General features: G+C 59.5%; 1 protein-coding gene across 1 annotated transcript; it reads left to right on the plus strand.

Annotated features, from left to right (window-relative positions):
- Positions 1-59: 59 nt before the first annotated feature.
- On the plus strand, positions 60-18,935 carry TADA2B (transcriptional adaptor 2B). Its single transcript, XM_029062783.2, has 2 exons — positions 60-406; positions 14,660-18,935. The coding sequence occupies exons 1-2, from the start codon at positions 137-139 to the stop codon at positions 15,707-15,709; spliced, it is 1,320 nt and encodes a 439-aa protein (XP_028918616.1). The 5' UTR covers positions 60-136; the 3' UTR covers positions 15,710-18,935.
- The last annotated feature ends 7,400 nt before the right edge of the window (positions 18,936-26,335 follow it).

Raw genomic sequence — 26,335 nt, forward strand, 5'->3', positions numbered from 1 at the left:
CTCCTGCGCCCCGGCCTCCGCCTCCTCGTCGTCGTCGTCGTCGTCGTCGTCGTCGTCGGGGCCCCGGGGCGGCGGGTCCGGGGCGGGTCCGGCCGTGGGTTCGAGTGCGGCGCCCGGGCCCGGCGCGGGGGCGAAGATGTCGGAGCTGGGGAAGAAGTACTGCGTGTACTGCCTGGCGGAGGTCAGCCCCCTGCGCTTCCGCTGCACCGACTGCCCGGACATCGAGCTGTGCCCCGACTGCTTCTCCGCGGGCGCCGAGATCGGGCCGCACCGGCGCTGGCACGGATACCAGCTGGTGGACGGCGGACGCTTCACCCTCTGGGGGCCCGAGGCCGAGGGCGGCTGGACCAGCCGCGAGGAGCAGCTGCTGCTCGACGCCATCGAGCAGTTCGGCTTCGGAAACTGGGTGAGGGACGCCCGCACCACACGCTCAAAAGACACCCTCCTCCTCCTCCTCCTCCTCCTCCTGCTGCTGCCCATCCTCAGCCTCCTCCTCCTCCTCTCCATCCTTCTCCTCCTGCTCCTCCTTCCTCTGCTCCTCATCCTCCTCCCCATCTTCTTCCTCCTCCTCCTCCTCCTCTCCATCCTTCTCCTCCTGCTCCTCCTTCCTCTGCTCCTCATCCTCCTCCCCATCTTCTTCCTCCTCCTCCTCCTCTCCATCCTTCTCCTCCTGCTCCTCCTTCCTCTGCTCCTCATCCTCCTCCCCATCTTCTTCCTCCTCCTCCTCCTCCTCTCCATCCTTCTCCTCCTGCTCCTCCTTCCTCTGGTCCTCCTCCTCCTCCCCATCCTCCTCCTCCTCCTTTTCCCCCTCCTCCTGGTCGTCATTGTCCTCCCCATCCTCAGCCTTCTCCTCCTCCTCCTCTTCCTTCTCTTCCCAGGGCCAGTGAGGACACGGGGCCCCAGCCCCCCTCTCTTCCACCATCCCCACCTTCCCTCCTTCAGCATCCTCTTCCTCCTCCTGATGCTTCCTCTCATCATCTTCCTCCTCCCCATCCTTAGCTTCCTCCTCCTGGTCCTCCCTCTCATCATCTTCCTCCTCCTCCTCCTCCTGGTGCTCCCTCTCAACATCTTCCTCCTCCTCCCTATTCCTCCTCCTGGTCCTCCCTCTCATCCTCTTCCTCCTCCTCCTCCTCCCAGGGCCAGTGAGGACACAGGGTCCCAGCCCCCCTCTCTCCCACCATCCCTCCTTCAGCATCCTCCTCTTTCTCTTTGTGGTCCTCCCTCTGGTCGTCCTCATCCTCCCCATCCTCCTCCTCACCTTCCTCCTCCTCCTCCAGGGTCGGTGAGGACAAGGAGCCCGGCCACCTGTCTTCCACCATCCTTAGCTTACTTCTTTCAGCATCCTTCTCCTCCTGATCCCCCCCATCCTCCTCCTCCTCCCCGAGCCGCTGGGGCCCCTCTCTTCCACCATCCCCACCTTCCCTCCTTCAGCCTCCTCTCCCTCTCGGTCCTCCCTCTCGTCGTCGTCCTCCTCCTCCTCCTCCACCCCCTATTCTCCTCCTCATCCTTCTCCTCCCTCATCCTCCTCCACCTCTTCCTCCTCTTCCTCCTCCAGGGCGGCAGGGCCAGGCCCATCGTCCGCTCCACCATCCCCACCTTCCCTCCTTGAGCATCCTCTTCCTCCCCGTCCTGGTCCTCCTTCTCCTGGGCCTCCCCCTTGTCCTCCTCCTTCTCCTCATCCTCCTACTCCTCATCTTCCTTCTTTGGATCTTCCCCCTCCTCCTCCTCATCCTCCTGGGCCTCCACCTTCTCCTCGCCCTCTGGGGCCGGCAGGGACACGGGGGCCTCGGGCCGTCTGCTCCACAATCCCCAGCTTCCCTCCTTCAGCATCCTCCTCCTCCTCCTCCTCCTTGTCCTCCTCACCACCCCCCAGTCCTCCTCCTCCTCCCCGTAGTCATCCTCCTCTACCTCCTCTTCCTCGGCCTCCAGGTCGCCTCCTCCTTTTGGTCCTCCTTCTCTTGGGCCTCCTTCTGCTACTCCTCCTCCTCTTGGGCCTCCTCCTGCTCCTCCTCCTGGTCCTCCCTGTCATCCTCCCCATCCTCCTCCCGTCCTCTTCCCTCTCCTCTTCCTCCTCCTCCTCCGCCTCCTCTTTCTTCTCCTCGTTCTCGTCGTCCTCTTCCTCATAATAATATCGATATCGGTTAAGCGCTTACTATGTGCCGAGCACCGTTCTAAGCCCTGGGGTAGATACAGGGTCATCGGGTCGTCCCACGTGAGGCTCACGGTTAATCCCCATTGTACAGATGAGGCCACTGGGGCCCAGAGAAGTGAAGTGACTCGCCCACGGTCACACGGCTGACAGGCGGCAGGGCCGGGATTCGAACCCGTGGCCTCTGACTCCCAAGCCCGGGCTCTTTCCACTGAGCCACGCTGCTCTGTCAGATAGCGCGACGCAGATGTTGTTGAAATATTTTCCTCGTGAAATCTCTAAAGAGAACATCGACTTAAACTTTAAACAGTCCAAGGTAGGGGAGCGGCCGCCTGCTCATCCCCTCGTACTTTCCACCTACACCTCCTTGACGGAGCTCATTCGCTGCCGGGGCTTCGACTGCCACCTCTGTGCGGATGGTTCCCCGATGTGCCTCTCCAACCCTGAACTCTCTCCCTCTTGGCAGTTGCACATTTTCTCCTGCCTTCAGGACATCTCTACCGTCGCCTCAAAACTTAACATATCTAAACCAGAGCTCCTTCTCTCCCCCCCCCCCCCCAAAAACCCTGTCCTTCCCCGACTTTCCCATCGCGGTAGGCAACCCTTCCTGTTTTCACCAGCCCGTGTCATCTTTGACTCCTTTCTCTCGTTCGACCCACGTAGTCAGTCCATCGCTGCACCCCGTCGACTCCACCTCCGCGGCATCTCTAAAATCCGCCCTCTCCTCTCCCTCCAAACCGCTGCCTCGTTGATCCGAGCACTTTTCCTCTCCTGCCTTGATGACTCTGTCGGCCTCCTTGCCGACCTCCCGCCTCCCGTCTCTCCCCACTCCGGTCCGGGCTTCGCTCCGCCGCCCAGGTCGTCTGTCGACAAAATGGTCCAGGTCGCGTTTCCCCGCTTCTCAGGAACCTCTAGTTGGTTGTCCATCCATCTCTGCGCCAAGCGGAAACTCCTCACCGTCGACTTTTAAAGCGGTCCGTCCCCTCGCCCCCTCCCGCCTCACCAGGCTACTCTCCTGCTCCAACCCGGCCCGCCCACTCGGCTCCTGTAATGCCAACTCTCTCGCCGGGCCTCCGTCGTGTCTCTCTCGCCGCCGCACCCTCGCCCGCGTCCTGCCTCTGGCCTGGAACTGCCTCCCTCCTCCTAACTGACAGACGGCGACCCTCCCTCCTCTTCCCGGGCTAATCAGGTCGGACGCCGTCCCTGTCCCGCCTGGGGCTCCCAGTCTCGACCCCCGCTTTTCCAGATGAGGTCACCGAGGCCCAGAAAAGTGAAGTCACTCACCCCGGGTCACACGGCGGGCAGGTGGCGGAGCCGGGATTCGAACCCAAGTCCTTCTAAATCCCAGGCCCGGGCTCTGGGAGGAAGGCCACGCTCCTTCTCTCCCCGACCCCTCCTCGACCACGTTGCCTGCACCCTCCGTCTCCAGTTCTCTGCTCCGGCTCTCTCCTCGTCCCCCTTGGCCCCACGGGGACCTCCCTCTCTGAGGTCACCGGTGACGTCCTCCGCGCCACATCCGCCGACCCCGACTCCATCCTCACCCTCCCGGACCTCTCGGCTGCCTTTGACGCCGTGGCCCGGCCCCTTCCCCGAGACGCGTTGGTTCCCCAGCCTCGGCTCCGCTGGCCCCCGTCCTCTCCCGCTTCTCCTCCCAGCTCCCTGGCCGTTCCTCCTCAGTCTCTGTTGGCTGCTTGCTCCGCCTCCCACCGCCCAGCCGGGAGTGGGTGCGAAAGTCCCTCGGGGCTCCGTTCTGGGTCCATCCGCACCCGCTCCCTTGGAGAATTCGCCTTCTCCCACGGTTTCAGACAGGCTTCCTGGGCAGAAGATTCCCAGATGTACTTCCGCCTCCCCTCCGGAGGCTCACGGTTCGTCTCGCCTTCGGGGCGTCTCTGCCCGGGTTTCCCACACGGACCTCAACCTTTTCCAAGCAGAACTCCTCCTCTTCCCACCCAAACCCCGTCCTCCCCCCGAGCTCTCCCGTCCCAGTTGACAATACCACCGTCCTCCCTGTCTCCCAAGCCCTTAACCCTGACTCTGTCCTCGACTCACCTCTCTCCTTTCATTCATTCAGTCGTATTTACTGAGCGCTGACTATGTGCAGAGCACTGGACTGAGCGCTTGGAAAGGACAAATCGGTAACAGATAGTGACGGTCCCTGCCCTTTGACGGGCTTACGGTCTAATTGCGGGAGACGGACAGACAACAACAATGGCAATAGACAGAATCGTGGGTTCTAATCCCGGCTCCGCCGCTTCTCAGCTGCGTGACTGTGGGCAAGTCACTTCACTTCTCCGGGCCTCGGTTCCCTCATCTGTAAAATGGGGATGAAGACCGGGAGCCCTATACGGGACAACCTGTTTACCTTGGTATCTCCCCCCAGCGCTTAGAACAACGCTTGGCACATCGTAAGCGCTTAACAGATACCGACATTGTTACGAGTTCTAACCCCGGCTCCACGGCCTGTCTGCTGTGTGGCCTCGGGCAAGTCACTTCACTTCCCCGGGCCTCAGTTCCCCCATCTGTAAAATGGCGATTAAGACCGTGAGCCTCCAGAGGGACCGGGACTGTGTCCAACCCGATTGGCTTGTAATAATAATAATGAGGATGGTATTTAAGCGCTTACTATGTGCGAAGCACTGTTCTAAGCGCCGGGGAGGAGGCAAGGTGATCAGGTTGTCCCGCGTGGGGCTCGCGGTCTTCATCCCCATTTTCCAGTCGAGGTAGCTGAGGCCCAGAGAAGTGAAGCGACTGGCCTAAAGGCACACGGCTGACAGGTGGCGGAGCCGGCGTGAGAACCCCTGACCTCTGACTCTCAAGCCCGGCCTCTTGCCACTGAGCCACGCTGCTCCTCCTTGTATCCCACCCCACCCCCCTCAGTACATTGCCTGGCACATAGTAAACGCCTAACAGATACCAGAATTATTATAATCGAACAGCTCTTGCCACGTGCAGAGCGGTGTACTAAATGCTCGAGAGTCCAGTGCAACGGGAGCCACATTCTCTGCCCACGGGGAACTTAGAGTCCAGAGGTGGGCGTCCGCCACCCCCTCCTCTCCGTCCAGACTGTCACCTCGTCTCTCCAAGCGCTTTTCGTTGCCTCTTCCTGTTGCCTTCTTGCCGGCCTCCCTCCCTCCCTCCCTCCCTCCCTCCCTCCCTCCCTCCCTCCCTCCCTCCCATCTCTCCCCACCCCTGCTTCCCCCCGTTACCCCGATCATTTCTCCGGAAAGCCGTTGGGTCCACGTGTCGCCACTCTTCAGAAACCTCCAGGGGTTGCCCGTCCACCTCCCCATCAGACAGAATCTCCTTTCTGTCCGCTTCGAGGCCCTCCGGCAGCGCTCTCCCTCCCCTCTCATCTCGTTAATAATAATAATAATAATAATAATAATAATGTTGGTATTTGTTAAGCGCTTGCTATGTGCCGAGCACCGTTGTAAGCGCTGGGGGTGATACAGGGGAATCGGGTGGTCCCACGTGAGGCTCGCAGTTAATCCCCATTTTCCAGATGAGGGAACTGAGGCCCAGAGAAGTGAAGTGACTTGCCCACGGTCACCCAGCTGCCAAGCGGCAGAGCTGGGATTCGAACTCATGACCTCTGACTCCCAAGCCCGGGCCCTTTCCACTGAGCCACGCTGCTTCTCTGATCTCCTCCTACAACGGCAACGCTCCCTTTGATGGTCTGAGTTCAGCCTCCTCTCTCTACCTCCATCCCTCTGTCCCACCGCCGATCCCCCCCCGGCCCCCGGCTTTCCCGCCGTCTCCCTCGGACTTGGGAACGCCCTCCCCCTTCGTATAATAATAATGCTGGTGTTAGGCACTTACCGTGTACAGAGCAATGTTCTGAGCGCTGGGGGGAGGCACAGGGAGATCAGGTTGTCCCACGTGAGGCTCAGAGTCTTCATCCCCATTTTACAGATGAGGGAACCGAGGCACAGGGAAGGGAAGTGACTTGCCCACAGTCACACAGCCGACAAGCGGCAGAGCCGGGATTTCGAACCCGTGACCTCTGACTCCCAAGCCCGGGCTCGTTCCGCTGAGCCTCACTGCTCACTATGTGACCGGCCAGCACCCTCCCCACTTTCAGAAGCCCTCCTGAAATCCCATCTCCTCTTGAGGCCTTCTCGGGTCAGCCGGGGAGTCCGGAAAAGACCCGGGTTCCGATCCCGGCTCCGCCACCCGCCCGCTCCGTGGCCGCGGGCAGTTCGGTTCGCTTCTCTGGGCCTCGGTTCCCTCTGCTGGAAAATGGGGGTTAAGAGCACGAGCCCCATATGGGAGAGGGACTGTGTCCACCCCGGATCGACTGGTATCTACCCCGGCGCTTAGAACAGTGTTTGGCGCCATGTTCTTCCCCTCCACTCTATTTATCGCCATCGTTCTCGTCCGTCCGTCTCCCCCAATTAGACCGTAAGCCCGTCAGACGGCAGGGACCGTCTCTATCTGTTGCCGACTTGTTCATTCCAAGCGCTTAGTACGGTGCTCTGCACATAGTAAGCGCTCAGTAAATACTATTGAATGAGTGAATGAATAGCGCTTAATAATAATAATGTTGGTATTTGTTAAGCGCTTACTATGTGCCGAGCACTGTTCTAAGCGCTGGGGTAGACACAGGGGAATCGGGTTGTTCCACGTGGGGCTCACGGTCTTCATCCCCATTTTACAGATGAGGTAACTGAGGCACCGAGAAGTGAAGTGACTTGCCCAAAGTCACACAGCTGACAAGTGGCCCAGCTGGGATTCGAACCCATGACCTGCTTAACCAACACCATCATTATTTTTATTATTATCAAGCCTTAATTTCTCCACCTGCCCTTCCCTCTGCCCGCCCCTAAAGCAGTTAGGCACTCCCCCCCAGCCCTTAGGTCCGTAGCCTTATCCTCTGCTATCTCCCCACTCTGAAGTTATTTTAATATTCTTCCGCCGCGGACTGCCGTCTCCCTGTGGGCGGGGATTACGCCTGTCGACTCTACTGTACTGTACTTCCTCGACGCCTTGGGACAGCTCCCCGCCGACAGTAAGCGCTCCCTAAATAGCATTGACTGACTGACCGACCGACCGGAGGGAAAAGTGAGGAAGTTGCAGAAGAAATCCAGTCGGTGAAAGGCTCGCGAGCCCGTGATGAGGAGTTGGAGTGTCACCTAAAAAACGGGTGGGAGCCGGGTATTCGTTCATTCATTCGTTCAGTTGTATTTATTGAGCGTTTACTGTGTGCAGAACACTGTACTAAGCGCTCGGGAAGTACAGTTCGGCAACAGAGAGAGACTGATTCCCGCCCACAACGGGCTAACGGTCTAGAAGGTGGGGAGACGGACAACACAACTAGTAAACAGGCGTCGGTAGCCTCCTTATAAAAAAGTAGAATTGGAACTATATGCACATCTTGAATAAACAATGAGTAGAATTGTAGGTATAAATATGTACAAATATAGACGAGTGCTGTGGGGAGGAGAAGGGGAAAGGGGAGCAGAGGGAGGGAGGAGGGGGAAGAGGGGCAGAGGGAAAGGGAGGGCTCGGTGTGGGCAGGCCTCCCGGAGGAGGTGAGCTCTCAGGAGGGCTTCGAAGAGGGGAAGAGAGTGAGTTTGGCGGAGGGGAGGAGGGAGGGCCTTCCGGGACGGCGCGAGGACGCGGGCCGGGGGTCGACGGCGGGACGGGAGAGAACGAGGCCCAGCGAGGAGGTTGGTACCAGGAGGGTTAGTTCCATGTAGGTGATGTACAGACTGTAAACTCGTTGTGGGCGGGGATGTGACAGTTTATTATTGCAGTGTACTGAGGTAGAGACCACGACCCCCGGTTCTCCTCCGTTCCTCTCATTCTTCCCCCCGCTTCAGAACCTTATCGAAGGCCCGTCTCCTCCAAGAGGCCTTCCCTCCTTTCCTCTCCTCCCACTCCCTTCTGCATCGCCCCGACTTGCTCCCTTTATTCATCCCTCCTCCCCGCCCCACGTCACTTACATCCACATCTGTCATTTCTTTACTCGTATGTCTCTCTCCCTCCCCTTTAGACTGTAAGCTTATTGTGGGCCGGGAATGTGTCTGTTTATTCCTCCCCAAACCCCACTGCCCTCCCGATACCCTTCTTCCCCCATCCCGCCCCACTCCATCACAGGCAAACTCCCAATCCGTCGATCATATGTATCGAGCGCTTACGTGCGTAGAGCACTGTACTAAGCGCTGGGGAGAGTACAGTATAGCAGACCCATTCCTGCCCACGGTCTAGAGGGGGAGACCGACATCGGTATGAATAAATAAGTAGATAAAACAAATTACAGATCTCTACCTATGTGCCTTGGGGACGGGAGGGAGGATGAATGAGGGAGCAAGTCAGAGCGGCGCAGGAGGGAGGGCGAGGAGAGGAGGGCGCGGTCAGGGAAGGCTTCTTGGAGGAGAGGGCTCTTCTTCCCCCGGAACCTCCCCGTCTCTTTTCACTTTTACCAACCCCCTTCTCGGAACCCCCCCACTGTCCAAACTCACTTCAGTCCGTCACTCGTGTTTATTGGGCGCTTATTCATAAAGTCGTACGTACCGAGCGCCTACCGTGTGGGAAGCACTGTACGAAGCGCTTGGGAGAGTATAACACAGCAAGAGACACGTGTTCCCTGCCCACAGTGAGCCCAGTCTAGAGGGGGAGACAGGCATGAATATCAATAAACGCGACAGATGTGTATATCAGTGCTGTGGGGGTGAATAAAGGGAACAGGACAGGGCGACGCAGGAGGGAGTGGGAGAAGAGGAAAGGAGGGCTCAATCAGGGAAGGCCTCTCGGAGGAGGAGGTGGGCCTTCAGTAAGGCTCTGAAGGCAAGAGAATGTCATTTCTGGATTTGAGGGAAGGGGGTTCCAGGCCAGAGGCGGGACCTGAGCGAGGGACGAAATGGAGGTACGGCGAGGGGGGTTGGCATTAGAGGAGCGAAGCGGGCGGGCCGGGTTGGGGTAGGAGAGCGGCGAGGCGAGGTAGGAGGGGGCGAGGGGATGGACGGCTTTAAAACCAATGGCTCCGGGCCAGAGGCAGGATGCAGACGAGGGGTCAGAGGCGAGGTGCGTGAGGCCGAGGCGGCGTGGCCTAGAGGCTACAGCCCGGACCTGGGAGTCAGAAGGACCTGGGTTCTAATCCCGGCGCCGACACTCGTCTGCCGTGTGACCTTGGGCAATTGACTTCACGTCTCTGGGCATCAGTCCTCTTCTCTGGAAAATGGAGATCGAGTGTGAGCCCCACATGAGATACGGTCAGTGTCCTACCCAGTTCGTCTGTATCTGTACCATGAAAAAGTGAGTGTGCTCTGTTGTATTGATAGACAGTTGGACAGATACCATTGATAGGTTCTTCATTCAGTCGTATTTACTGAGCGCTTACTGTGTGCGGAGCACTGTACTAAGCGCCTGGAAAGTACAGTTCGGCAACAGATAGAGACGGTCCCTACCCAACAACGGGCTCACAGTCTAGAAAGGGGAGACAGACAGTAAAACGGAACAAGTAGACAGGCGTCAATAGCATCAAAATAGATAAGTAGAGTTATAGATATATATACACATCATTAATAAAATAGACTAATAAATACGTACAAATATACAAAAGTGTGGGGCAGTGAAGGGAGGTAGAACAGAGGGAGAGATTCGGGGCGATGGGGAGGGGAAGGGGAGCAGAGGGAACGGGGGGACTCAGTCTGGGAAGGCCTCCTGGAGGAGGTGAGCTCTCAGTAGGCTTTGAAGAGGGGAAGAGAGTTTGGTGGAGGTGAGGAGGGAGGGCATTCCATTCATTCAATAGTATTTATTGAGCGCTTATTATGTGCAGTGCACTGGACTAAGCGCTTGGAATGTACAAATGGGTAACAGATAGAGGCGGTCCCTGCCCACTGACGGGCTTACGGTCTAATCGGGGGAGATGGACAGACGAGAACAATGGCGATAAATAGAATCGAGGGGAAGAGCATCTCACTGAAACAATGGCAAATAAATAGAATCAGGGTGATGTACATCTCATTAAACAAAATAAATAGGGTGATGAAGATATAAACAGTTGAGCGGACGAGTACAGTGCTGAGGGGAGGGGGCGGGAGAGGGGGAGGAGCAGAGGGAAAGGGGGGAGAAGAGGGTTTAGCTGCGGAGAGGCGAAGGGGGGTAGAGGGAGCAGAGGGAAAAGGGGAGCTCAGTGTGGGAAGGCTTCTTGGAGGAGGTGAGCTCTCAGTAGGGCTTTGAAGAGGGGAAGAGAATGAGTTTGGCGGAGGTGAGGAGGGAGGCCGTTCCGGGACCGTGGGAGGACGCGGCCCGGGGGTCGACGGTGGGACAGGTGAGACCGAGGGACGGTGAGGAGGTGGGCGGCGGAGGAGCGGAGCCTGTGGGGTGGGCGGTAGAGAGAGAGAAGGGAGGAGCGGGAGGACGTGGGCCAGGGGTCGACGGCGGGATAGGCGAGATCGGGGGACTTTGAGGAGGTGGGCGGCGGAGGAGCGGAGCGTGCGGGGTGGGCAGGAGAAAGAGACAAGGGAAGGGAGGTAGGAGGGGGCAAGGGGATGGACAGCTCTGAAGCCAAGAGTGAAGAGTTTTTGTTTGATATGGAGGTGGATGGGCAACCACTGGAGATTTTGGAGGAGGGGGGTGACGGGCCCAGAGCCTTTCTATAGAAAGATAATCCAGACAAGGGGAGCGAAGTATGGACTGGAGTAGGGAGAGGCAGGAGGTCGGGAGGTCAGAGAGGAGGCTGATGCAGTCATTTAGGCGGGATGGGATGAGTGACTGTATTTGCTTGGTAGTGGTTCGGTTGGAGAGGAAAGGGTGGATTTTGGCGATGTCGTGAAGGTGAGACCGGCAGAAATCGGTGATGGATCGGCTGTGGGGCGAATGAGAGAGAGGAGTCAAGGATGACGCCGAAGTTCTGGGCTTGTGAGACGGGAAGGACGGTCGTGCCGTCTACAGCGATGGGAAAGTTCGGGAGAGGACGGGGTTCGGTAGGGAAGATGAGGAGCTCTGTTTTGGACACGCTGAGTTTGAGGTGACGGGAGGACAGCCAGGTAGAGATGTCTCGAGGTGGGAGGAGGTGAGAGTTTGGACAGAGGGAGAGAGATCAGGGAAGGAGATGTTGACTTGGGGATCATCCGCCTAGCGATGGTAGTGGAAGCCGCTGTGGGAGCGAATGATTCCCCTAGGGAATGAGGGTTGATGGGTCGAGGGGGTCAATTTGATCGCCGAGGGAAGGTAGTTCGGGTGTGGAGGATAAATGGGGAATGTTGACTGAAGCTACTGGTCATTGCCGTCAACTTCCTTCCTTTCCTTCTTTTACTTAATACCTTCCCTTCCTTCCCTTCCCTTCCCTTCCCTTCCCTTCCCTTCCCTTCCCTTCCCTTCCCTTCCCTTCCCTTCCCTTCCCTTCCCTTCCCTTCCCTTCCCTTCCCTTCCCTTCCCTTCCCTTCCCTTCCCTTCCCTTCCCTTCCCTTCCCTTCCCTTCCCTTCCCTTCCCTTCCCTTCCCTTCCCTTCCCTTCCCTTCCCTTCCCTTCCTTCCCTTCTTTCCATCCTTCCCTCCCTCCTTCCTTTCTTCCTTTCCCTTCCTTCCTTCCCTTCTTTCCATCCTTCCCTCCTTCCCTCCTTCCTTCCTTCCCTCCCTCCCTCCTTCCTTCCTTCCTTCCTTCCCTCCCTCCCAGTGAGAGATCAGAGCTAGAGATGTCGATTTGGGAAAATGGTCCCCATGGAGGTGATAGTTGAAGCCACTTAGCGAATGAGTTCTCCAAGGGAGTAGCTGTCGTGTCCCTCATTTCCTCTAGCACATCTACCAATTCTGTTGCATTCTACTTTCCCAGGTGCTCAGTACAGTGTTCTGCACACCGTAAGTGCTAAACACATCCCACTGAAGCAGCGTGGCCTAGTGGATGGAGCTCGGGCCTGGTTCTGATCCCAGTTCTGCCACTTGTCTCCTGGGTGACCTTGTGCAGGTCACTTCACTTCTTTGAGCCTCAGTGACCTCATCTGTAAAGTGGGGGTTAATAATCATAATAGTAGTAATTAAGATACTTGTTCAGCACCATAATAATAGTAAGTAAGATACTTGTCAAGCACATACTACGTGCCGAGCACTGTTCTAAGCACTGGGGTAGATACAGGTTAATCAGGTTCATTCAGTTGTATTTATTGAGAATTTACTGTGTGCAGAGCACCGTAGTAAGCGCTTGGAAAGTACGATACAGCAGTAGAGACGGTCCCTGCTCACACCGGGCTTACAGTCTAGAGGGGGAAAGACAGACAGCAAAACAAGTTTGCAGGCATCGATGCAAATAAATAGAATAGGTCGGACACGGTCCCCACCCCACATGGGGCTCACAGTCTTAATCCCTATTTTCCAGGTGAAGGAAGTGAGGCCCAGAGAAGCGAAGTGACTTGCTCAGGGTCACCCAGCCGACATGTGGCAGAGCCGTTCCTTCATTCAATAGTATTTATTGAGCGCTTACTATGTGCAGAGCACTGGACTGAGCGCTTGGAATGAACAAGTCATGAACATGTGACTGTGGGCAAGTCACTTCACTTCTCTGGGCCTCAGTTCCCTCATCTGTAAAATGGGGATTAAGACCGTGAGCCCCACGTGGGACAACCTGATTCCCCTATGTCTACCCCAGCGCTTAGAACAGTGCTCGGCACATAGTAAGCGCTTAACAAATACCAACATTATTAACAAGTCGGCAACAGATAGAAACGGTCCCTGCCGTTTGACGGGCTTAAGGAGCCGGGATTAGAACTCAGGTTCTTCTGTCGGCCAGGCCCAGGCTTCATCCACTAGGCCACACTGTTTCTCCGAGGGTGCGCCCGTGCCCGGGAAACAGCATGACGTAGGGGAGGCATCGTGGCTTGGTGGCTAGAGCCCGGGCCTGGGAGTCAGAAGGCCGTGGGTTCTAATCCCCGCTCCTCCACCTGTCTGCTCTGTGGCCTTGGGCGAGTCACTTCCCTTCTCTGGGCCTCACTTCCTTCACCTGGAAAATAGGGATTAAGACCGTGAGCCCCATGTGGGACAGGGGCCGTGTCCAACCCGATTTGCCGGGATCCACCCCAAGCGCCCGGTGAGGTGCCCGGCACATAGTAAGCGCTCAACGAACACCATCGTCGTCGTCGTCGTCATTATTACGGGCTCCAGGAGGCGGCCGGCGACGTGCGCTGAGCGAGGCTCCCGGTCTGGGCGGGGAGAAGCCTCTCAAGTGGTTTTCGTGGCCGCTGTGAGGAAGGGGCCCCCGGGCAGTGGGTGACGGGGGGGCGAAGAGGGGAGGGACGTGGGAGGGCGGAGGGCTTCCTGGCCCGGACGGGTGACTTTTTCACGGGCACGGTAGAGGCCTCCCGGAAGGCCGCTGACCCGTCCCGCCGGGCGGCCCGCCCTGGCCGCTTTCTCAGGACCCCGGGCAGGCTGACGGGGGCCCGAGCGGGGCCTCCTTCCCTGCCCCTCCGCGGCCTTCCCCGTCCCAGCTCTCCGGCGCCCTTCCGTCCCCGCTCCCCGCTCCCCGCCCCCCTTCTGTGCTCTCTGTTAAGCTCCAAATGTAATGACGAGGAGGGTATCCTTTAAGCGCTCATTATGCGTCGAGCACCGTCGTGAGCGCCGGGGTAGATGCAGGCTAATCAGGAGGGGCACGATCCCTGTCCCAAATGGCGCTGCCAGGCTCCATCCCCATTTTACAGAGGCTGAGAGAAGTTTAGTGACTTGACCCAGGTCCCACAGCAGACAAGTGGCCGAGCCGGGGTTAGAACCCAGGTCCTTCCGATTCCCAGGCCCGGGCTCCAGCCACGAGGCCGTGCCGCCTCTGTGTGTCGAGCACCGTTCCGAGCACCGGGGGGAATAGGGCTAATCGGGACGGACCCAATCCTGGCCCCCCGAGGGGTTGAAGCGGGAGGGAGAACCTCCGTTTTACCGAGCTGAGGCCCGGAGAAATGAAGCAGCTTGCCCGAGGTCACCCAGCGGGGCCGGGGTAAGAACCCGGGTCCTTCGCCTACCGGGCGCGCCCAGGGAGGCCGACGGTGTCCCGTTCTGGGCTCCTGGCTTCGAAGCAGCGCGGCCCGACGGCTAGAGCCCGGGCCCGGGAGTCAGAAGGTCGCGGGCGCCGATCCCGGCTCCGCCCCTTGTCCGCTGCGGGACCTCGGACAGGTCCGGGCCTCGGCTCCCTCCTGTGTCAGACGGGGGTTGAGACGGTCCGCCCCCGTGCGGGTCGGGGACTGTGGCCGAAGCGATCGGCCGGTCTCCACCCCGGCGCTTAGCACGGCGCCCGGCGGGCCCTGACCGCCGAACGGGTCCCCCCCCCCCCCCCGCCCCCCGGTCGGCGTCCGGACCGTGGACGTCGGCTTCCCGAAGAGCCCCGTGGTCCGTCGACCGGGCGGTCGTATTTATCGGGCGCTCGCCGTGCGCAAAGCACGGTCCCGGGCGCCCGGGGGGAGAGCGCGGGAGGACGCCGGGCCCCTTCCCTCGCCCCCGACGGGCCCGCGGCGCGGCGGGCGGCCCCCCGGGCCGCGGGCGGGCCCGAGGTCCCCCGAACCCCCGCCTGACGGCGTCCCGTTCCCCGCAGGAGGACATGGCGGCGCACGTGGGGGCGTCGCGGACCCCCCAGGAGGTGATGGAGCACTACGTGAGCATGTACATCCACGGCAACCTGGGCAAGGCCTGCATCCCGGCCACCATCCCCAACCGCGTGACCGACCACACCTGCCCCGGCGGGGGCCCGCTGTCCCCGAGCCTGACCACCCCGCTGCCCCCGCTGGACATCTCGGTGGCCGAGCAGCAGCAGCTGGGCTACATGCCCCTGCGGGACGACTACGAGATCGAGTACGACCAGGAGGCCGAGGCCCTGATCAGCGGCCTGTCGGTCAACTACGACGACGACGACGTGGAGATCGAGCTGAAGCGCGCGCACGTGGACATGTACGTGCGCAAGCTGCGGGAGCGCCAGCGGCGGAAGGACATCGCCCGGGACTACAACCTGGTGCCCGCCTTCCTGGGCAAGGACAAGAAGGAGCGGGAGCGGGCCGGCCGGCGCAAGGTGACCAAGGAGGAGAAGGAGGTGCGCCTCCGCCTGCGGCCCCTCTACCAGTTCATGTCCTGCAAGGAGTTCGACGACTTCTTCGAGAACCTGCACAAGGAGAAGGTGCTGCGGGCCAAGATCCGCGAGCTGCAGCGCTACCGCCGCAACGGCCTCACCAAGATGGAGGAGTCGGCCGAGTACGAGGCGGCCCGCCACAAGCGCGAGAAGAGGAAGGAGAACAAGGCCGCCGCCGCCGCCGCCGCCGCCGCCGCCGCCGCCTCGGCCGCCGCCTCGGCCTCCTCGGCCCCCGCCGCCAAGAAGGGCCGGGAGGACGGCCGGGACGGGGACCCCGCCGGCCTGGAGAACCTGCCGGGCTGCGAGCTCCTGTCGGACCGGGAGAAGGTGCTCTGCGGCTCCCTGGGGCTCAGCCCGGCCCGCTACCTGACGGTCAAGACCATCATCGTCAAGGACCACCTCCAGAAGCGCCAGGGCATCCCCTCCAAGAGCCGCCTCCCCGCCTACTTGGACAAGGTGCTCAAGAAACGGATTTTCAACTTCCTCACCGAGAGCGGGTGGATCTCCAGGGAGGGGTCCTGAGGGCGGGCGCCGAGGGGGACTCGGGCCCCGCCCCGCCCCGCTCTTCTCCGGGCCGCCCCCTTCGAGCCTTCCCCTCGGGGACGGGGCGGGCGGGGTGGACGGAAGGGGCCGCGTCCCGTCGGCACGAGGCCCCGGACGGCGGGCGGGGAGAGGGGAGAGGGGGGAGGTCGCCTCCGCCCGGCCCGACGCTCGGCCCGGTCGGGTCGGGGCCTTGGCCGTCCCGGGCGGGGGCGGGATTGTGACGTCCGGCCTTTTTCGATGTTTTGTCGTCGTCGTCCCGTCGGTTACGGCGGAGGGTGAGGCCCTCCCGCGCCGGGGGGGGAGGTCGGCTCCCGCCGACGCCGCGCGTCGCGGCCCGTGGGCGCCGTCGCCTCCGAATCTGTTGGCCCAGCGCCCCGAGGCCCAGGCACACAGCACTTTAAAACGGAGGGGTCGCCGGGTGGGGGGGGGCCCCCCGCCCCGCCGAGTCCCGTGTAGCAGATTGGGGGACGGGGAGGAGGGCGGACCCGCTCGGCCCCGAGGACGAGAGCGGAGAATCGGCGGGCGGGCGGGGCTCCGTCGGGCCCCGACGGCTTCCGGCCCCTCTCGGCCGGGGAAGAAGATCCGGCCCCTCTCCTCCCCCCCTCACCTCTCGCTTCGCACGGCCGGGACCTCCGCCGTCTCGGCGGCCGGCCGGGAGCCCCCCCCCCCCCCCCCCCGGCCACCTCGTCGGGGGCCGCCCCCCGCCATCGACCGAGGGGTCGATCGATCGCACCGCCGGGGCGCGGGCCGGAGGGCGGCGGCGGACGCCGAGGGTCCCGAAGCCTTCACCGTCCTCCCCCCGAGGGCTCGGCCGCCAAGGGAAGAGACGTCCGACGGAGCGAACGTGTTCATGTAGCAGCTTCTCGCAGAGTTATCCAGGGAAGAAAACTACCGAGTAGTAAAGCAGGGATTTTATATATAGGTTGTGAGTTCTTTTTCTTTTTTATTATTATTATTATTATTTAAAAAAAAAAAAGAAGCAGCAAAACAAAAACCAAGCAGTTAGTTGGCAGTTGTTCTCGGGTGATTTTGGGGTGTTTTTTTTTTTTTAAGCAACTGGAAGCCGCAGGCGTCCGGACTACTTATTCCGTCACCAGACGGTCCCCTCGTCGGCGGAAGCGCCACCCCTTTCCAGCCCCGAGAGAGAATTCTCCTTTCCGAGTCAAGACCCTGTTCCTCCCTCTCTCCCCTCGGCGGGCGTCCTGCCCTTCGCCGACGGGGGGTTTCCATCACGGGCTTCTCTTGATGTCCCCGGGGCACTGTTATTACTGAAACTTTTCTGGGGAGTGGCATTTTTTTGCGGGGGGCGGTGAGAAGGGGAATTTTCCTGTTGTCGAAAGCCCAAAGCCACTTCTGAGACGTGATCCACCCTTGACCCCCCCCCCCCACCCGCCCCGCGGGGGCCCGACGGTGAGGTGCTATCTACTTGCCAGTGTCTTTGCCTTGAATTTTTTAGAAGTGATTTTTTAAAAAAGTCATTTTCCCTTTGGTTTTTTGGTCGTTTTTTCTTTTTAATTTAATCTTCAGCATTTCCAAGGGATTTTCAATATCGTGGTGCCTTCGCCTTTCCTCCTCACCTCAGGGTGAGAAGTCCCGGAGCTGAGATAGCGTACAGCCGTGGGATCTTTTAAGGGGTTGGGGGTGCCGAACACCCCCGGGTCGGCGTTGAAGAGGCGACCCGCCGCCGCCCGCAAGGCGGGCCGTCCGCCCCCTCGGCGCCGTAGAGATCGCTCCGCACACCGGGTAGACGGCCGTCCCCTTCGGAAGCGGCTCCGAGGATCGACGGGGGCGGCGGCCGGCGTGATCCTGAAGGTTGGCGAGAGGGAGAGGCGCCGCCAGGTCGCCTTCGGCTCCGAGGGGAAGCCGGATCTTTGTTCCCCACGCCCGTCGGCCTCTCCGGACGAGCGCGTCGGGGGAGCCGGCGGGCCGCGACTTGAGCTTCCCGGCGGGCCGAGTCCGGAGACGGGTCTGACGGCTCGGGACGCCCTGGCCAAGGTGAGGCGGAGCGGCCGAAGAGGAGAGCGGCCCCGTCTGCGGCCTCCTCCCTCCGGCCCCGGCGAGGAGGGACGAGAGACGGGACCGACGGGCGGGGTTCCTCCGGACCCGTCGTCGGTCGGTCTACCGCGAGACCCGTCCCTCTGACTCGGGGAGATGAGACGAGCGGCGAGGATGATGGTTGCGGAATCGAGTCCGCCTCCCCGCTCCTTTCCGCCGGCTCGGTCGGCGGGCCCCGGGAGGGGAAGACGTGGCCGTCCCCTCCCCTCCCGGGAGCGGATCCGCGGTCGTCGCTTGGCGCGTCTCTAGGAAGCCCCTCTCCCCCACCCCACGGCCCCGTGTTAGGATATTCTCATTCTCAAGAATACCCGACGGGGCTTCCGAGAAGCCCCGACCGCCCTCCGCTCTCTCTGCCCGCTGCTCTCTCCTCCGCCTGTCCCCCTTAGATCCTCAGCCCGGCCCCGGGCTCAGCTGCGAGAGTCCCAGAAGGCCGACCGAGGGCCGGAAAAAGGACTCTGGCCCACCGAGAAACGGCAAAGACACGAATACCGAAACGGCCCTCGGCGTTCTTTCGACCAGACTTTGGTGCCAAACTCCACCCTTTTTTCCCCGAGAGTAATTTTAATTAGCGGAAGCATGTTTTCTAAGTAGAAAATGTCCGAAACAGAGCTCAGCGAGGCTGTTAAAATATAGAATTTTTCCAGCAGCGAAAGAAACCCACCAAAACCCTACTTCCCATTAAGCCAGGCCGTGGTGTTTTTTCTAACCGCTGAAGGTGTCCCCGTATTGGGTGAGGTATTTTGCTTATCGATATCTTTTTTTTTTCCCTCGGAGCTCTGCACTGTTTGGGAAAACGACCCTATCGTACCGACGTCCCAGTTGCGGTCATGCAAAAATCCAAACGATTGTTATTCTTGTGAATAGAAACAAAAAAAAAAAGATCGCTGTTTAATTTTTCAGTGTAAATATGTACATAATTAAAACAGTTGTTTTCACATGACTCCGTTTCACCTGTGTCTTTGAGGAAACCTGTCAGAGAGAAGATTTGTCGAGCCCTCGAGAAACCCCACCTCGAGCTATTTTCTGTGGTTTTTCTTTTTTAAAATACTCTCGTTTTTCTAAGAGAGTGAGGTGATTACTTTCGTTCTGAAGTGTGAATTCTGTAATGAGGAAGGCGGGTTCAATAAAGGACTCGGGTTCATTTGTCTGGCATGCTTCAAAATTAAATCTGTAGGTTTTTTGTGTGTGTTTTTAGCGGTATCCGTTATGTGCTCACCGTGGGTCGGGCAACTGTCCGCCACGCTGGATTTAGATACAGGCTAATCAAGTTGGGTCTCCGTCCCCCGTGGAGCCCGTCGTCTTAATCCCCGTTTTGCAGATGAGAAAACTGAGACCCAAAGAAGTGAAGTGCCTCCGCCCAGGGGCCTGCAGCAGACAAGAGGCGGAGCCGGGATTAGAACCCATGACCTCCCCGGGCCCGTGTTCTTTCCACTACCCCGTGCTGCTTTCGAACCGGTGGTGGTTTCAAAATCCCAAGAAAAAATCATGATCGGTATTAACTTTCCTAGTGTAAATATCGGACAATCCTACAAAAACTTCCTCGCCGGAAGATTGGAGAGAAGACGGCCAACTCCAGCGGGCACCGGAGCCGCCGACGGAAAGAACACGTTCACGGTAACTCGGAGCTGTGCTGGTTGTGAAACGGAGCGCCATCATCTGTGGTCTTCAAGGAGCGCTTTCTGTGTGCAGAGCACCGTACTGAGCGCTTGGGAGAGTCCAATAGAACGATATACTAGACAGGTTCCCTGCCTCCAACGAGCTTCCGCTCTAGAGGACGGCTCCGGGGCTTGGGGTGTCCTCCAGCCCGCCTCTGCCCATCCTTCCGTCTCAGCCCCACCCCGGGCTTCTTTCTGGGTTCTGAGCCCCGGCTGCGTTTCGGAAAGACGAGGGAGAGCGGCCCTGGAGGCGAGTGGAATTTTGTTTTTTACTCTTGTTCTTTCAGCACATACTATGTTCCAGGCACTGTAGTAATAATAATACTGATAACTGTGGTATTTAAGCGCTCGCTATGTGCCCGGCACCGTACCGAGCGCTGGCGTGGATCCGAGGACGTCGGGTCGAACACGGTCCCTGTCCCCCGCGGGGCTCGCGGTCCCCGTCCCCATCTGACAGCTGAGGGAACCGAGGCCCGGAGAAGCCAAGCGACTTGCCCGAGGTCACCCAGCAGACGAGTGGCGCAGTTGGGGTTAGAACCCGTGACCTAACTACTGGGGTGGATATGGGCCAATTCAGTGGGACACGGTCTTCGCCCCCATTTGACAGCTGAGGTAACTGAGGCCCAGAGCAGTGAAGTGTACCAGCGAATGCGTCGTCTTGTATTCTGTCGTACTCTCCGATGGTACCTAGTGCGGCGTTTAGAGCAGTGCCCAGCGCTCGGAACAGTGCCGGGCACATGGTAAGTGCTTAGCAAATACCATCGTCGTCATGATTATTACAGTGCCCTTGGCACAGCGCTCGATAAATCCGATGGATAGAATCGATCGGTCGAGGTGACTCACCCAGGGTCACACGGCAGACGGGTGGCGGAGCCGGGCTTCTGTCCTCCACCCACACCCACTCCCTTGGGGAAGTCTTCGGCCCCTGTGTTTCAACTCCCATCTCTACGCCGATGATTCCCAAATCGACCTCTCCCCTTCTCTGCAGTCTCGCCTTCCCCGGTGCCCGCACGACGTCCCCTACGCGCCGACGCCTCAGACGTCACGAGGAAAACACGACTCCTCTTCTTACGCAAACCCAGTCCTCCCCGTCTTTCCCGTCGTCGGAGACGCCGCGACTATCCTCCCGGTCTCACCGGCCTGGAACCTCGGTATTAATAATAATAAGGTTGGTATTAAGCGCCTACTACGTGCCGAGTACCGTACCGAGCACCGGGGTGGATACAAGGTGATCAGGTTGTCCCACGTGGGGCTCGCAAGTCCTCATCCCCATTTCACCGATGAGATAACTGAGGCCCAGAGAAGTGAAGTGACTGGCCCCAAGTCACACAGCCGATAAGCGGCAGAGCTGGGATTCGAACCCGTGACCTCCGACTCCCAAGCCCACGTTCTTGCCACTGAGCCGTGCAGCTTCTCTCTCATCTTTGACTCCTCTTTTCTGTTGTGTTTTTTTTTTTTCAGTGGTCGTCGTTCAGAGCGTACTTTGTGCCGACCACCGTACTGAGCGCGGGGGGGGGCGGCTACAAAATAATCAGGCGGACAGAGTACGTGTCCCACATGGGGCTGCCCGTCTCAGTCCCCATTTTACCGATGAGGTAAACAGAGGCGTGGGGAAGTGAGGCGACTTCCCCCAGGTCACCCGGTAGACGGTCGGCAGAGCTAGGATTAGAACCCAAGTCCTTTTAATGATAATGTTGGTATTAAGCGCTTACTAGGTGCCGAGCGTTGTTCTACTAGGGGTAGATACAGGGTCATCAGGTTGTCCCACTTGGGGCTCACGGCGTTCATCCCCATTTTCCAGATGAGGTCGCTGAGGCCCAGAGAAGTGAAGTGACTCGCCCACGGTCACCCAGCTGACAGGTGGCAGAGCCGGGATTCGAACCCACGACCTCTGACTCCCAAGCCCGGACTCTTGCCACCGAGCCAGGCTGCTTTTGATTCCCAGACCTGTCCTCTGTCCCGTCCTACCTTCACGAGCTTCAGATCTGCCCTCGGTGAGCCATCCGGGCTGCAGCCAAGGGGGGCCAGGGATGTATTTTGCCTCCCTGGCTCGGTCCCGGCCGGCCTCCCTCCCTCTCCTCCCCCCCCCCCCCCCGCCCCCGTCCTGGAGAAGCAGCGGGGCTCGGTGGCAAGACCCCGGGCTTGGGAGTCAGAGGTCACGGGTTCTAATCCCTCCCCCACCGCTCGTCAGCTGTGTGACCTTGGGCAAGTCACTTCACTTCTGCGGACCTCAGGACCCTCATCTGGAAAATGGGGATGAAGACCGTGAGCCCCAAGTGGGACAACCTGGTGACCCTGTATCTACCCCAGCGCTTAGAACAGTGCTCGGCACATGGTAAGGGCTAAACAGATACCAACGTTATTAGTATTATCCTCCTCCTCCTCTCTGCTCCCCGGATCCTTTTTCCCCCCAAAGCCCTTCAGTCCCCATCTCCCCCTCGAAACCCTCCCGCGGCGGCCCAGCCCCCTCCTGCGGCCAACGGAGACTCCTCACCGTGGGCTGTGAGGCGCCCACCCCGGCAACCCTCCCCCCGCCCACACCTCATTGATGAAGAAGCAGCGCGGCTCCGTGGAAAGAGCCCGGGCTCGGGAGTCAGAGGTCGTGGGTTCTAATCCCGGCTCCGCCGTTTGCCCGCTCTGTGACCTTGGGTAAGTCACTTTGATTCTCTGTCCCTCAGTGACCTCAGCTGTCAAACGGTGACGAAGATGGTGAGCCCCACTCGGGACAACCTGATTACCTTGTATCTACTCCAGCGCTTAGTACAGGGCTTGGCGCATAGTAAGGACTTAACAAATACCATCGTCATTATTCCCTTTAATCCGGTCCACACGCTCCGCTCCTCTCAAACCAGCTGACTCTCAGTAGGAAAGCAGCGTGGCCTAGTGGCGAGAGCACGGGCCTGGGAGTAAGGAGGACCTGAGTTCTAATCCTGTCCCCACCGCTTGTCTGCCCTGTGACGTGGGGCAAGTCACTTCACTTCTCTAGGCCTCAGCGACCTCACCTGGAAATATGGGGATGAACCAAAAAATGACGGTTTTTGTTAAGCGCTTAAAATGTGACAAGCCCTGTTCGGACGCACTGGGGTCGATACGAGGTGATGAGGATGTCCCATGTAATCGTATTTATTGAGCGCTTACTATATGCAGAGCACTGTACCAAGCGCTTCGAACGTACAATTGGGCAACAGACAGAGACGATCCCTCCCCAACAATGGGCTCACAGTCTAAATGGGGGAGACAGCAAAGCAAAACGGAACAAAACGAGTAGTGTGGCCTAAGTATCATCAAGATAAATAGAATCATATACACCTCATTAACAAAATAAATAGGGTAATGTATAAGATATACAAATGAGCACAGTGCTGAGGGGAAGGGGGAAGAGCAGAGGGTGGGGGGCGAGGAAGAGCAAAGGGAAAGGGGGTTCAGTGTGGGAAGGCCTCCCGGGGGAGGTGAGCTCTCAGGAGGGCTTTGAAGAGGGGAAGAGGGTCAGTTGGGCGGAGGTGAGGAGGGAGGGCCTTCCGGGTCCGCGGGAGGACGCGGCCCGGGGGTCGACGGCGGGACGGGCGAGGACGGAGGACGGAGGAACGGAGCGTGCGGGGTGGGCGGTAGAAAGAGAGAAGGGAGGAGAGGTAGGAGGGGGCGAGGGGACGGACAGCCTCGGAGCCTAGAGTGAGAAGTTTCTGTTTCGTGCGGAGGTCGACGGGCAACCGCCGGAGGTTTTTCAGGAGGGGAGTGCCGGGCCCAGGGCGTCTCCGCGGGAAGATGAGCCGGGCGGCCGAGTGAAGAATAGACCGGAGCGGGGAGAGACGGGAGGAAGGGAGGTCGGAGAGGAGGCCGACGCGGTAATCCAGCCGGGAGGTTATGAGAGATTGTACCAGCACGGTAGCAGTTTATATGGAGAGGAAAGGGCGGATCTTGGCGATATCGTGAAGGTGAGACCGGCAGGTCTTGGTGACAGATAAGATGCGTGGGGTGAATGAGAGAGCAGAGTCAAGGTTGACACCAAGGTCGCGGGCCCGGGAGACGGGAAGGATGGTCGTACCGTCCACAGTGACGGGGAAGTCAGGGAGAGGACAGGGTTGGGGAGGGAAGATGAGCAGCTCAGTCTTGGACACGTCGAGTTTTAGGTGACGGGCGGACATCCAGGTGGAGATCTTCGTCCCCATTTTCCAGATGAGGTGACCGAGGGACAGAGAAGTCAAGTGACTTGCCCAAAGGCACACAGCCGATGAGCGGCGGAGCCGGGATTAGAACCGGCGGACCCACGATGAAGACCGTGAGCCCTGTGTGGGTCAGGGTCCCCGTCCAATCCAGCAGCCCGGTGTGGTCGACAGAGCCCGGGCCCGAAAGTCAGGTCGTGGGTTCTAATGCCCTCTCCGCCACTTCTCTGCTGTGCGGCCTTGGGCAAGCCACCCCGCTTCTCCGTGCCTCGGTTACCCAATCTGTGAAATGGGGATGAAGGCTGAGCCCTACGTGGGTCGGGGTTTACGGCACGGTGGAGCGGCTGGAGCCCGGGCCCGGGAGTCGGAAGGTCACGGGTTCTAGTCCCCGCCCCGCCGCTCGTCTGCTGGGTGACCTCGGGCGAGTCGCCTCGCTTCTCCGTGCCTCGGTTACCCTGTCTGTAAATGGGGGTGGAGACTGGGAGCCCCATGTGGGACGGGGACGTGTCCGGCCCGATCAGCTCGTATCCCCGGGGGCGTTTAGTCCGGTGCCCGGCACGTAGTAAGCGCTTAACGTACACCACGATTACCATCATCTCCCCCGGCGCTCGGTCCAGTGCCCGGCCCATATAGCGAGCACTTAGCCAATACCCGTCATCGTCGTTATTCCCGCAGCTCATCTGCCCCGGCCACTGAGCTCTCGGGCGCGGTTTCCCTCGGGCCCGGAGCGCCCTCCGCCTTGGGATCTGACGGCCCGGCGCCCTCCCCACCTCCAGAACTTCCCCAATTCCCGTCTCTTCCCAGAGGCCTTCCCGGACGGTCATCTCCCCCATCCGCCCTTCCCACCGGATGGAGGATACGCTCGGCCGGTTGCCCCCGGAGGACTCTGCTACTCACCTCGGCCCTACGGCACGTAGGCTACGCATCTCTTTCCCCTCTCCGTTACTCGTTTCGATTTCGGTCCCCCCCTGCGGACGAGAAACCTCTCGTGGGCCGGGACCTCGCCTACCTACTCTACTTGCCAAAGCTCTTCATCCGCTGCTCCGCTCCCGGTAAGTGCTCGGTTAGTGATGATGATGATGGTTTTCCGTTGAGCGTCTACTCTGTCCCGGGCACCGTTCTAAGCGCCGGGGTCGATCCAAGTTAATCGGGTCGGACCCGAACCCTTGCCCCACGTGGGGGTCCCGGTCCCATCCCTATTTGACAGATGAGGGCACCGAAGCCCAGAGAAGTGATGCGACCTGCCCAAGGTCACCCAGCGGACAAGTGGAGGAGCCAGGTTTAGATGATGACGGTGTTGGTTAAGCGCTTACTACGTGCCAAGCCCTGTTCTAAGCACCGGCCGGGGTGCGTGTGCGGAAAATACAAGATCATTAGGTCGTCCCCCGTAGGGCTCACGGTCTTAATGCCCGTTTTACAGATGAGGTAACCGAGGCCTGGAGAAGTGAAGTGACTCGCCCACAGTCACAGGGCAGACGAGTGGCCGGGCAGGGATTAGAACCCAGGTCCTCCTGACTTCCAGGGCCGGGCTGTCTCCACTGGGCCACACTGCTTCTCTCCGTTATTCATTCGATAGTATTTATTGAGCGCTTGCTATGTGCAGAGCACTGTACTAAGCGCTTAGAATGTACAGTTGGGCAACAGATAGGGACAGTCCCTGCCAGTTGACATTTAAGTGCTTACTATGTGCCGAGCACCGTTCTAAGCACTGGGGTAGATACAGGGTAATCGGGGCGTCCCACGTGAGGCTCAGAGTCTTCATCCCCATTTTACAGATGAGGGCACCGAGGCACCGAGAAGTGAAGTGACTTGCCCAAAGTGACCCAGCTGACAGGTGGCGGAGCCGGGATTAGAACCCATGACCTGACTCCCAAGCCCGGGCTCTTTCCGATTAGCGTTAAGGCGTCGTCGTGAGCACTGGGGTAAATGCAAGTTCAATCGGGTTGGGCACGGTCTCTGTCCGCTACAGGGCTGAGTGTAATTAGGAGGGAGAAGAGGCAGGGAATCCCCCTTTCACAGACCACCGAGACCCAGAAATTAAAGTGGATCACCGAAGGTCACTCAGCGGACGGGGCGGAGCTGGGATCAGAACCCAGGCGCTCCCTTTCCTCCCGCTCCGGAACTATCACTGATGGATTCCCTCATCGCCTTCCACGACCCGGGCCTCTTCCACGGTGACGCGCTCTCCCTTCGCGGCGAGGACAGGATAGGAGGCGTTCCTTTCGAAGCATGCCTTAGGATAGAATCGAGGGAGACGCGCAAGATTCCACGGAAAGAGAAAAGGCAGCGGAAATGCACCCAGGCTCTAACCCCGAGCTCTTCCACTGGGTGACCTCGGGTAAGTCACTCAACTTTCCTGGGCCTGTTTCCTGCCCTGTGACAGGGGGATTGCTATTCTCCCTCCCCAGAGGCTGCGTCTGACCGAATCACCTCGCATCTACCCTGGCGCTTGAGTGTCCCGATTCATTTTATAATCATGATATTGGTATTTGTTAAGCGCTTACTCTGAGCAGAGCGCCGTTCTAAGTGCTGGGGTAGACAACGGGAATCAGGTTGTCCCACGTGGGGCTCACAGTCTTCACCCCCATTTCACAGATGAGGGATCTGAGGCACAGAGAAGTGAAGTGACTTGCCCACAGTCACGCAGCTGACAAGTGGCAGAGCTAGGATTCGAACCCATGACCGGCTCCTTGTGGGTGGGGCACGTGGCTACTGACTGCCGGCTCGTGCTGGCC

Source organism: Ornithorhynchus anatinus, chromosome 4, assembly GCF_004115215.2.
Source record: "Ornithorhynchus anatinus isolate Pmale09 chromosome 4, mOrnAna1.pri.v4, whole genome shotgun sequence".
NCBI lineage: Eukaryota > Metazoa > Chordata > Mammalia > Monotremata > Ornithorhynchidae > Ornithorhynchus > Ornithorhynchus anatinus.

Coding starts and splice junctions, on each gene's coding strand:
- TADA2B (XM_029062783.2), top strand. CDS start 137: ATGTCGGAGCTGGGGAAGAAGTACTGCGTGTACTGCCTGGCGGAGGTC. Junction 407..14,659: donor AGTTCGGCTTCGGAAACTGG/GTGAGGGACGCC, acceptor CGTTCCCCGCAG/GAGGACATGGCGGCGCACGT.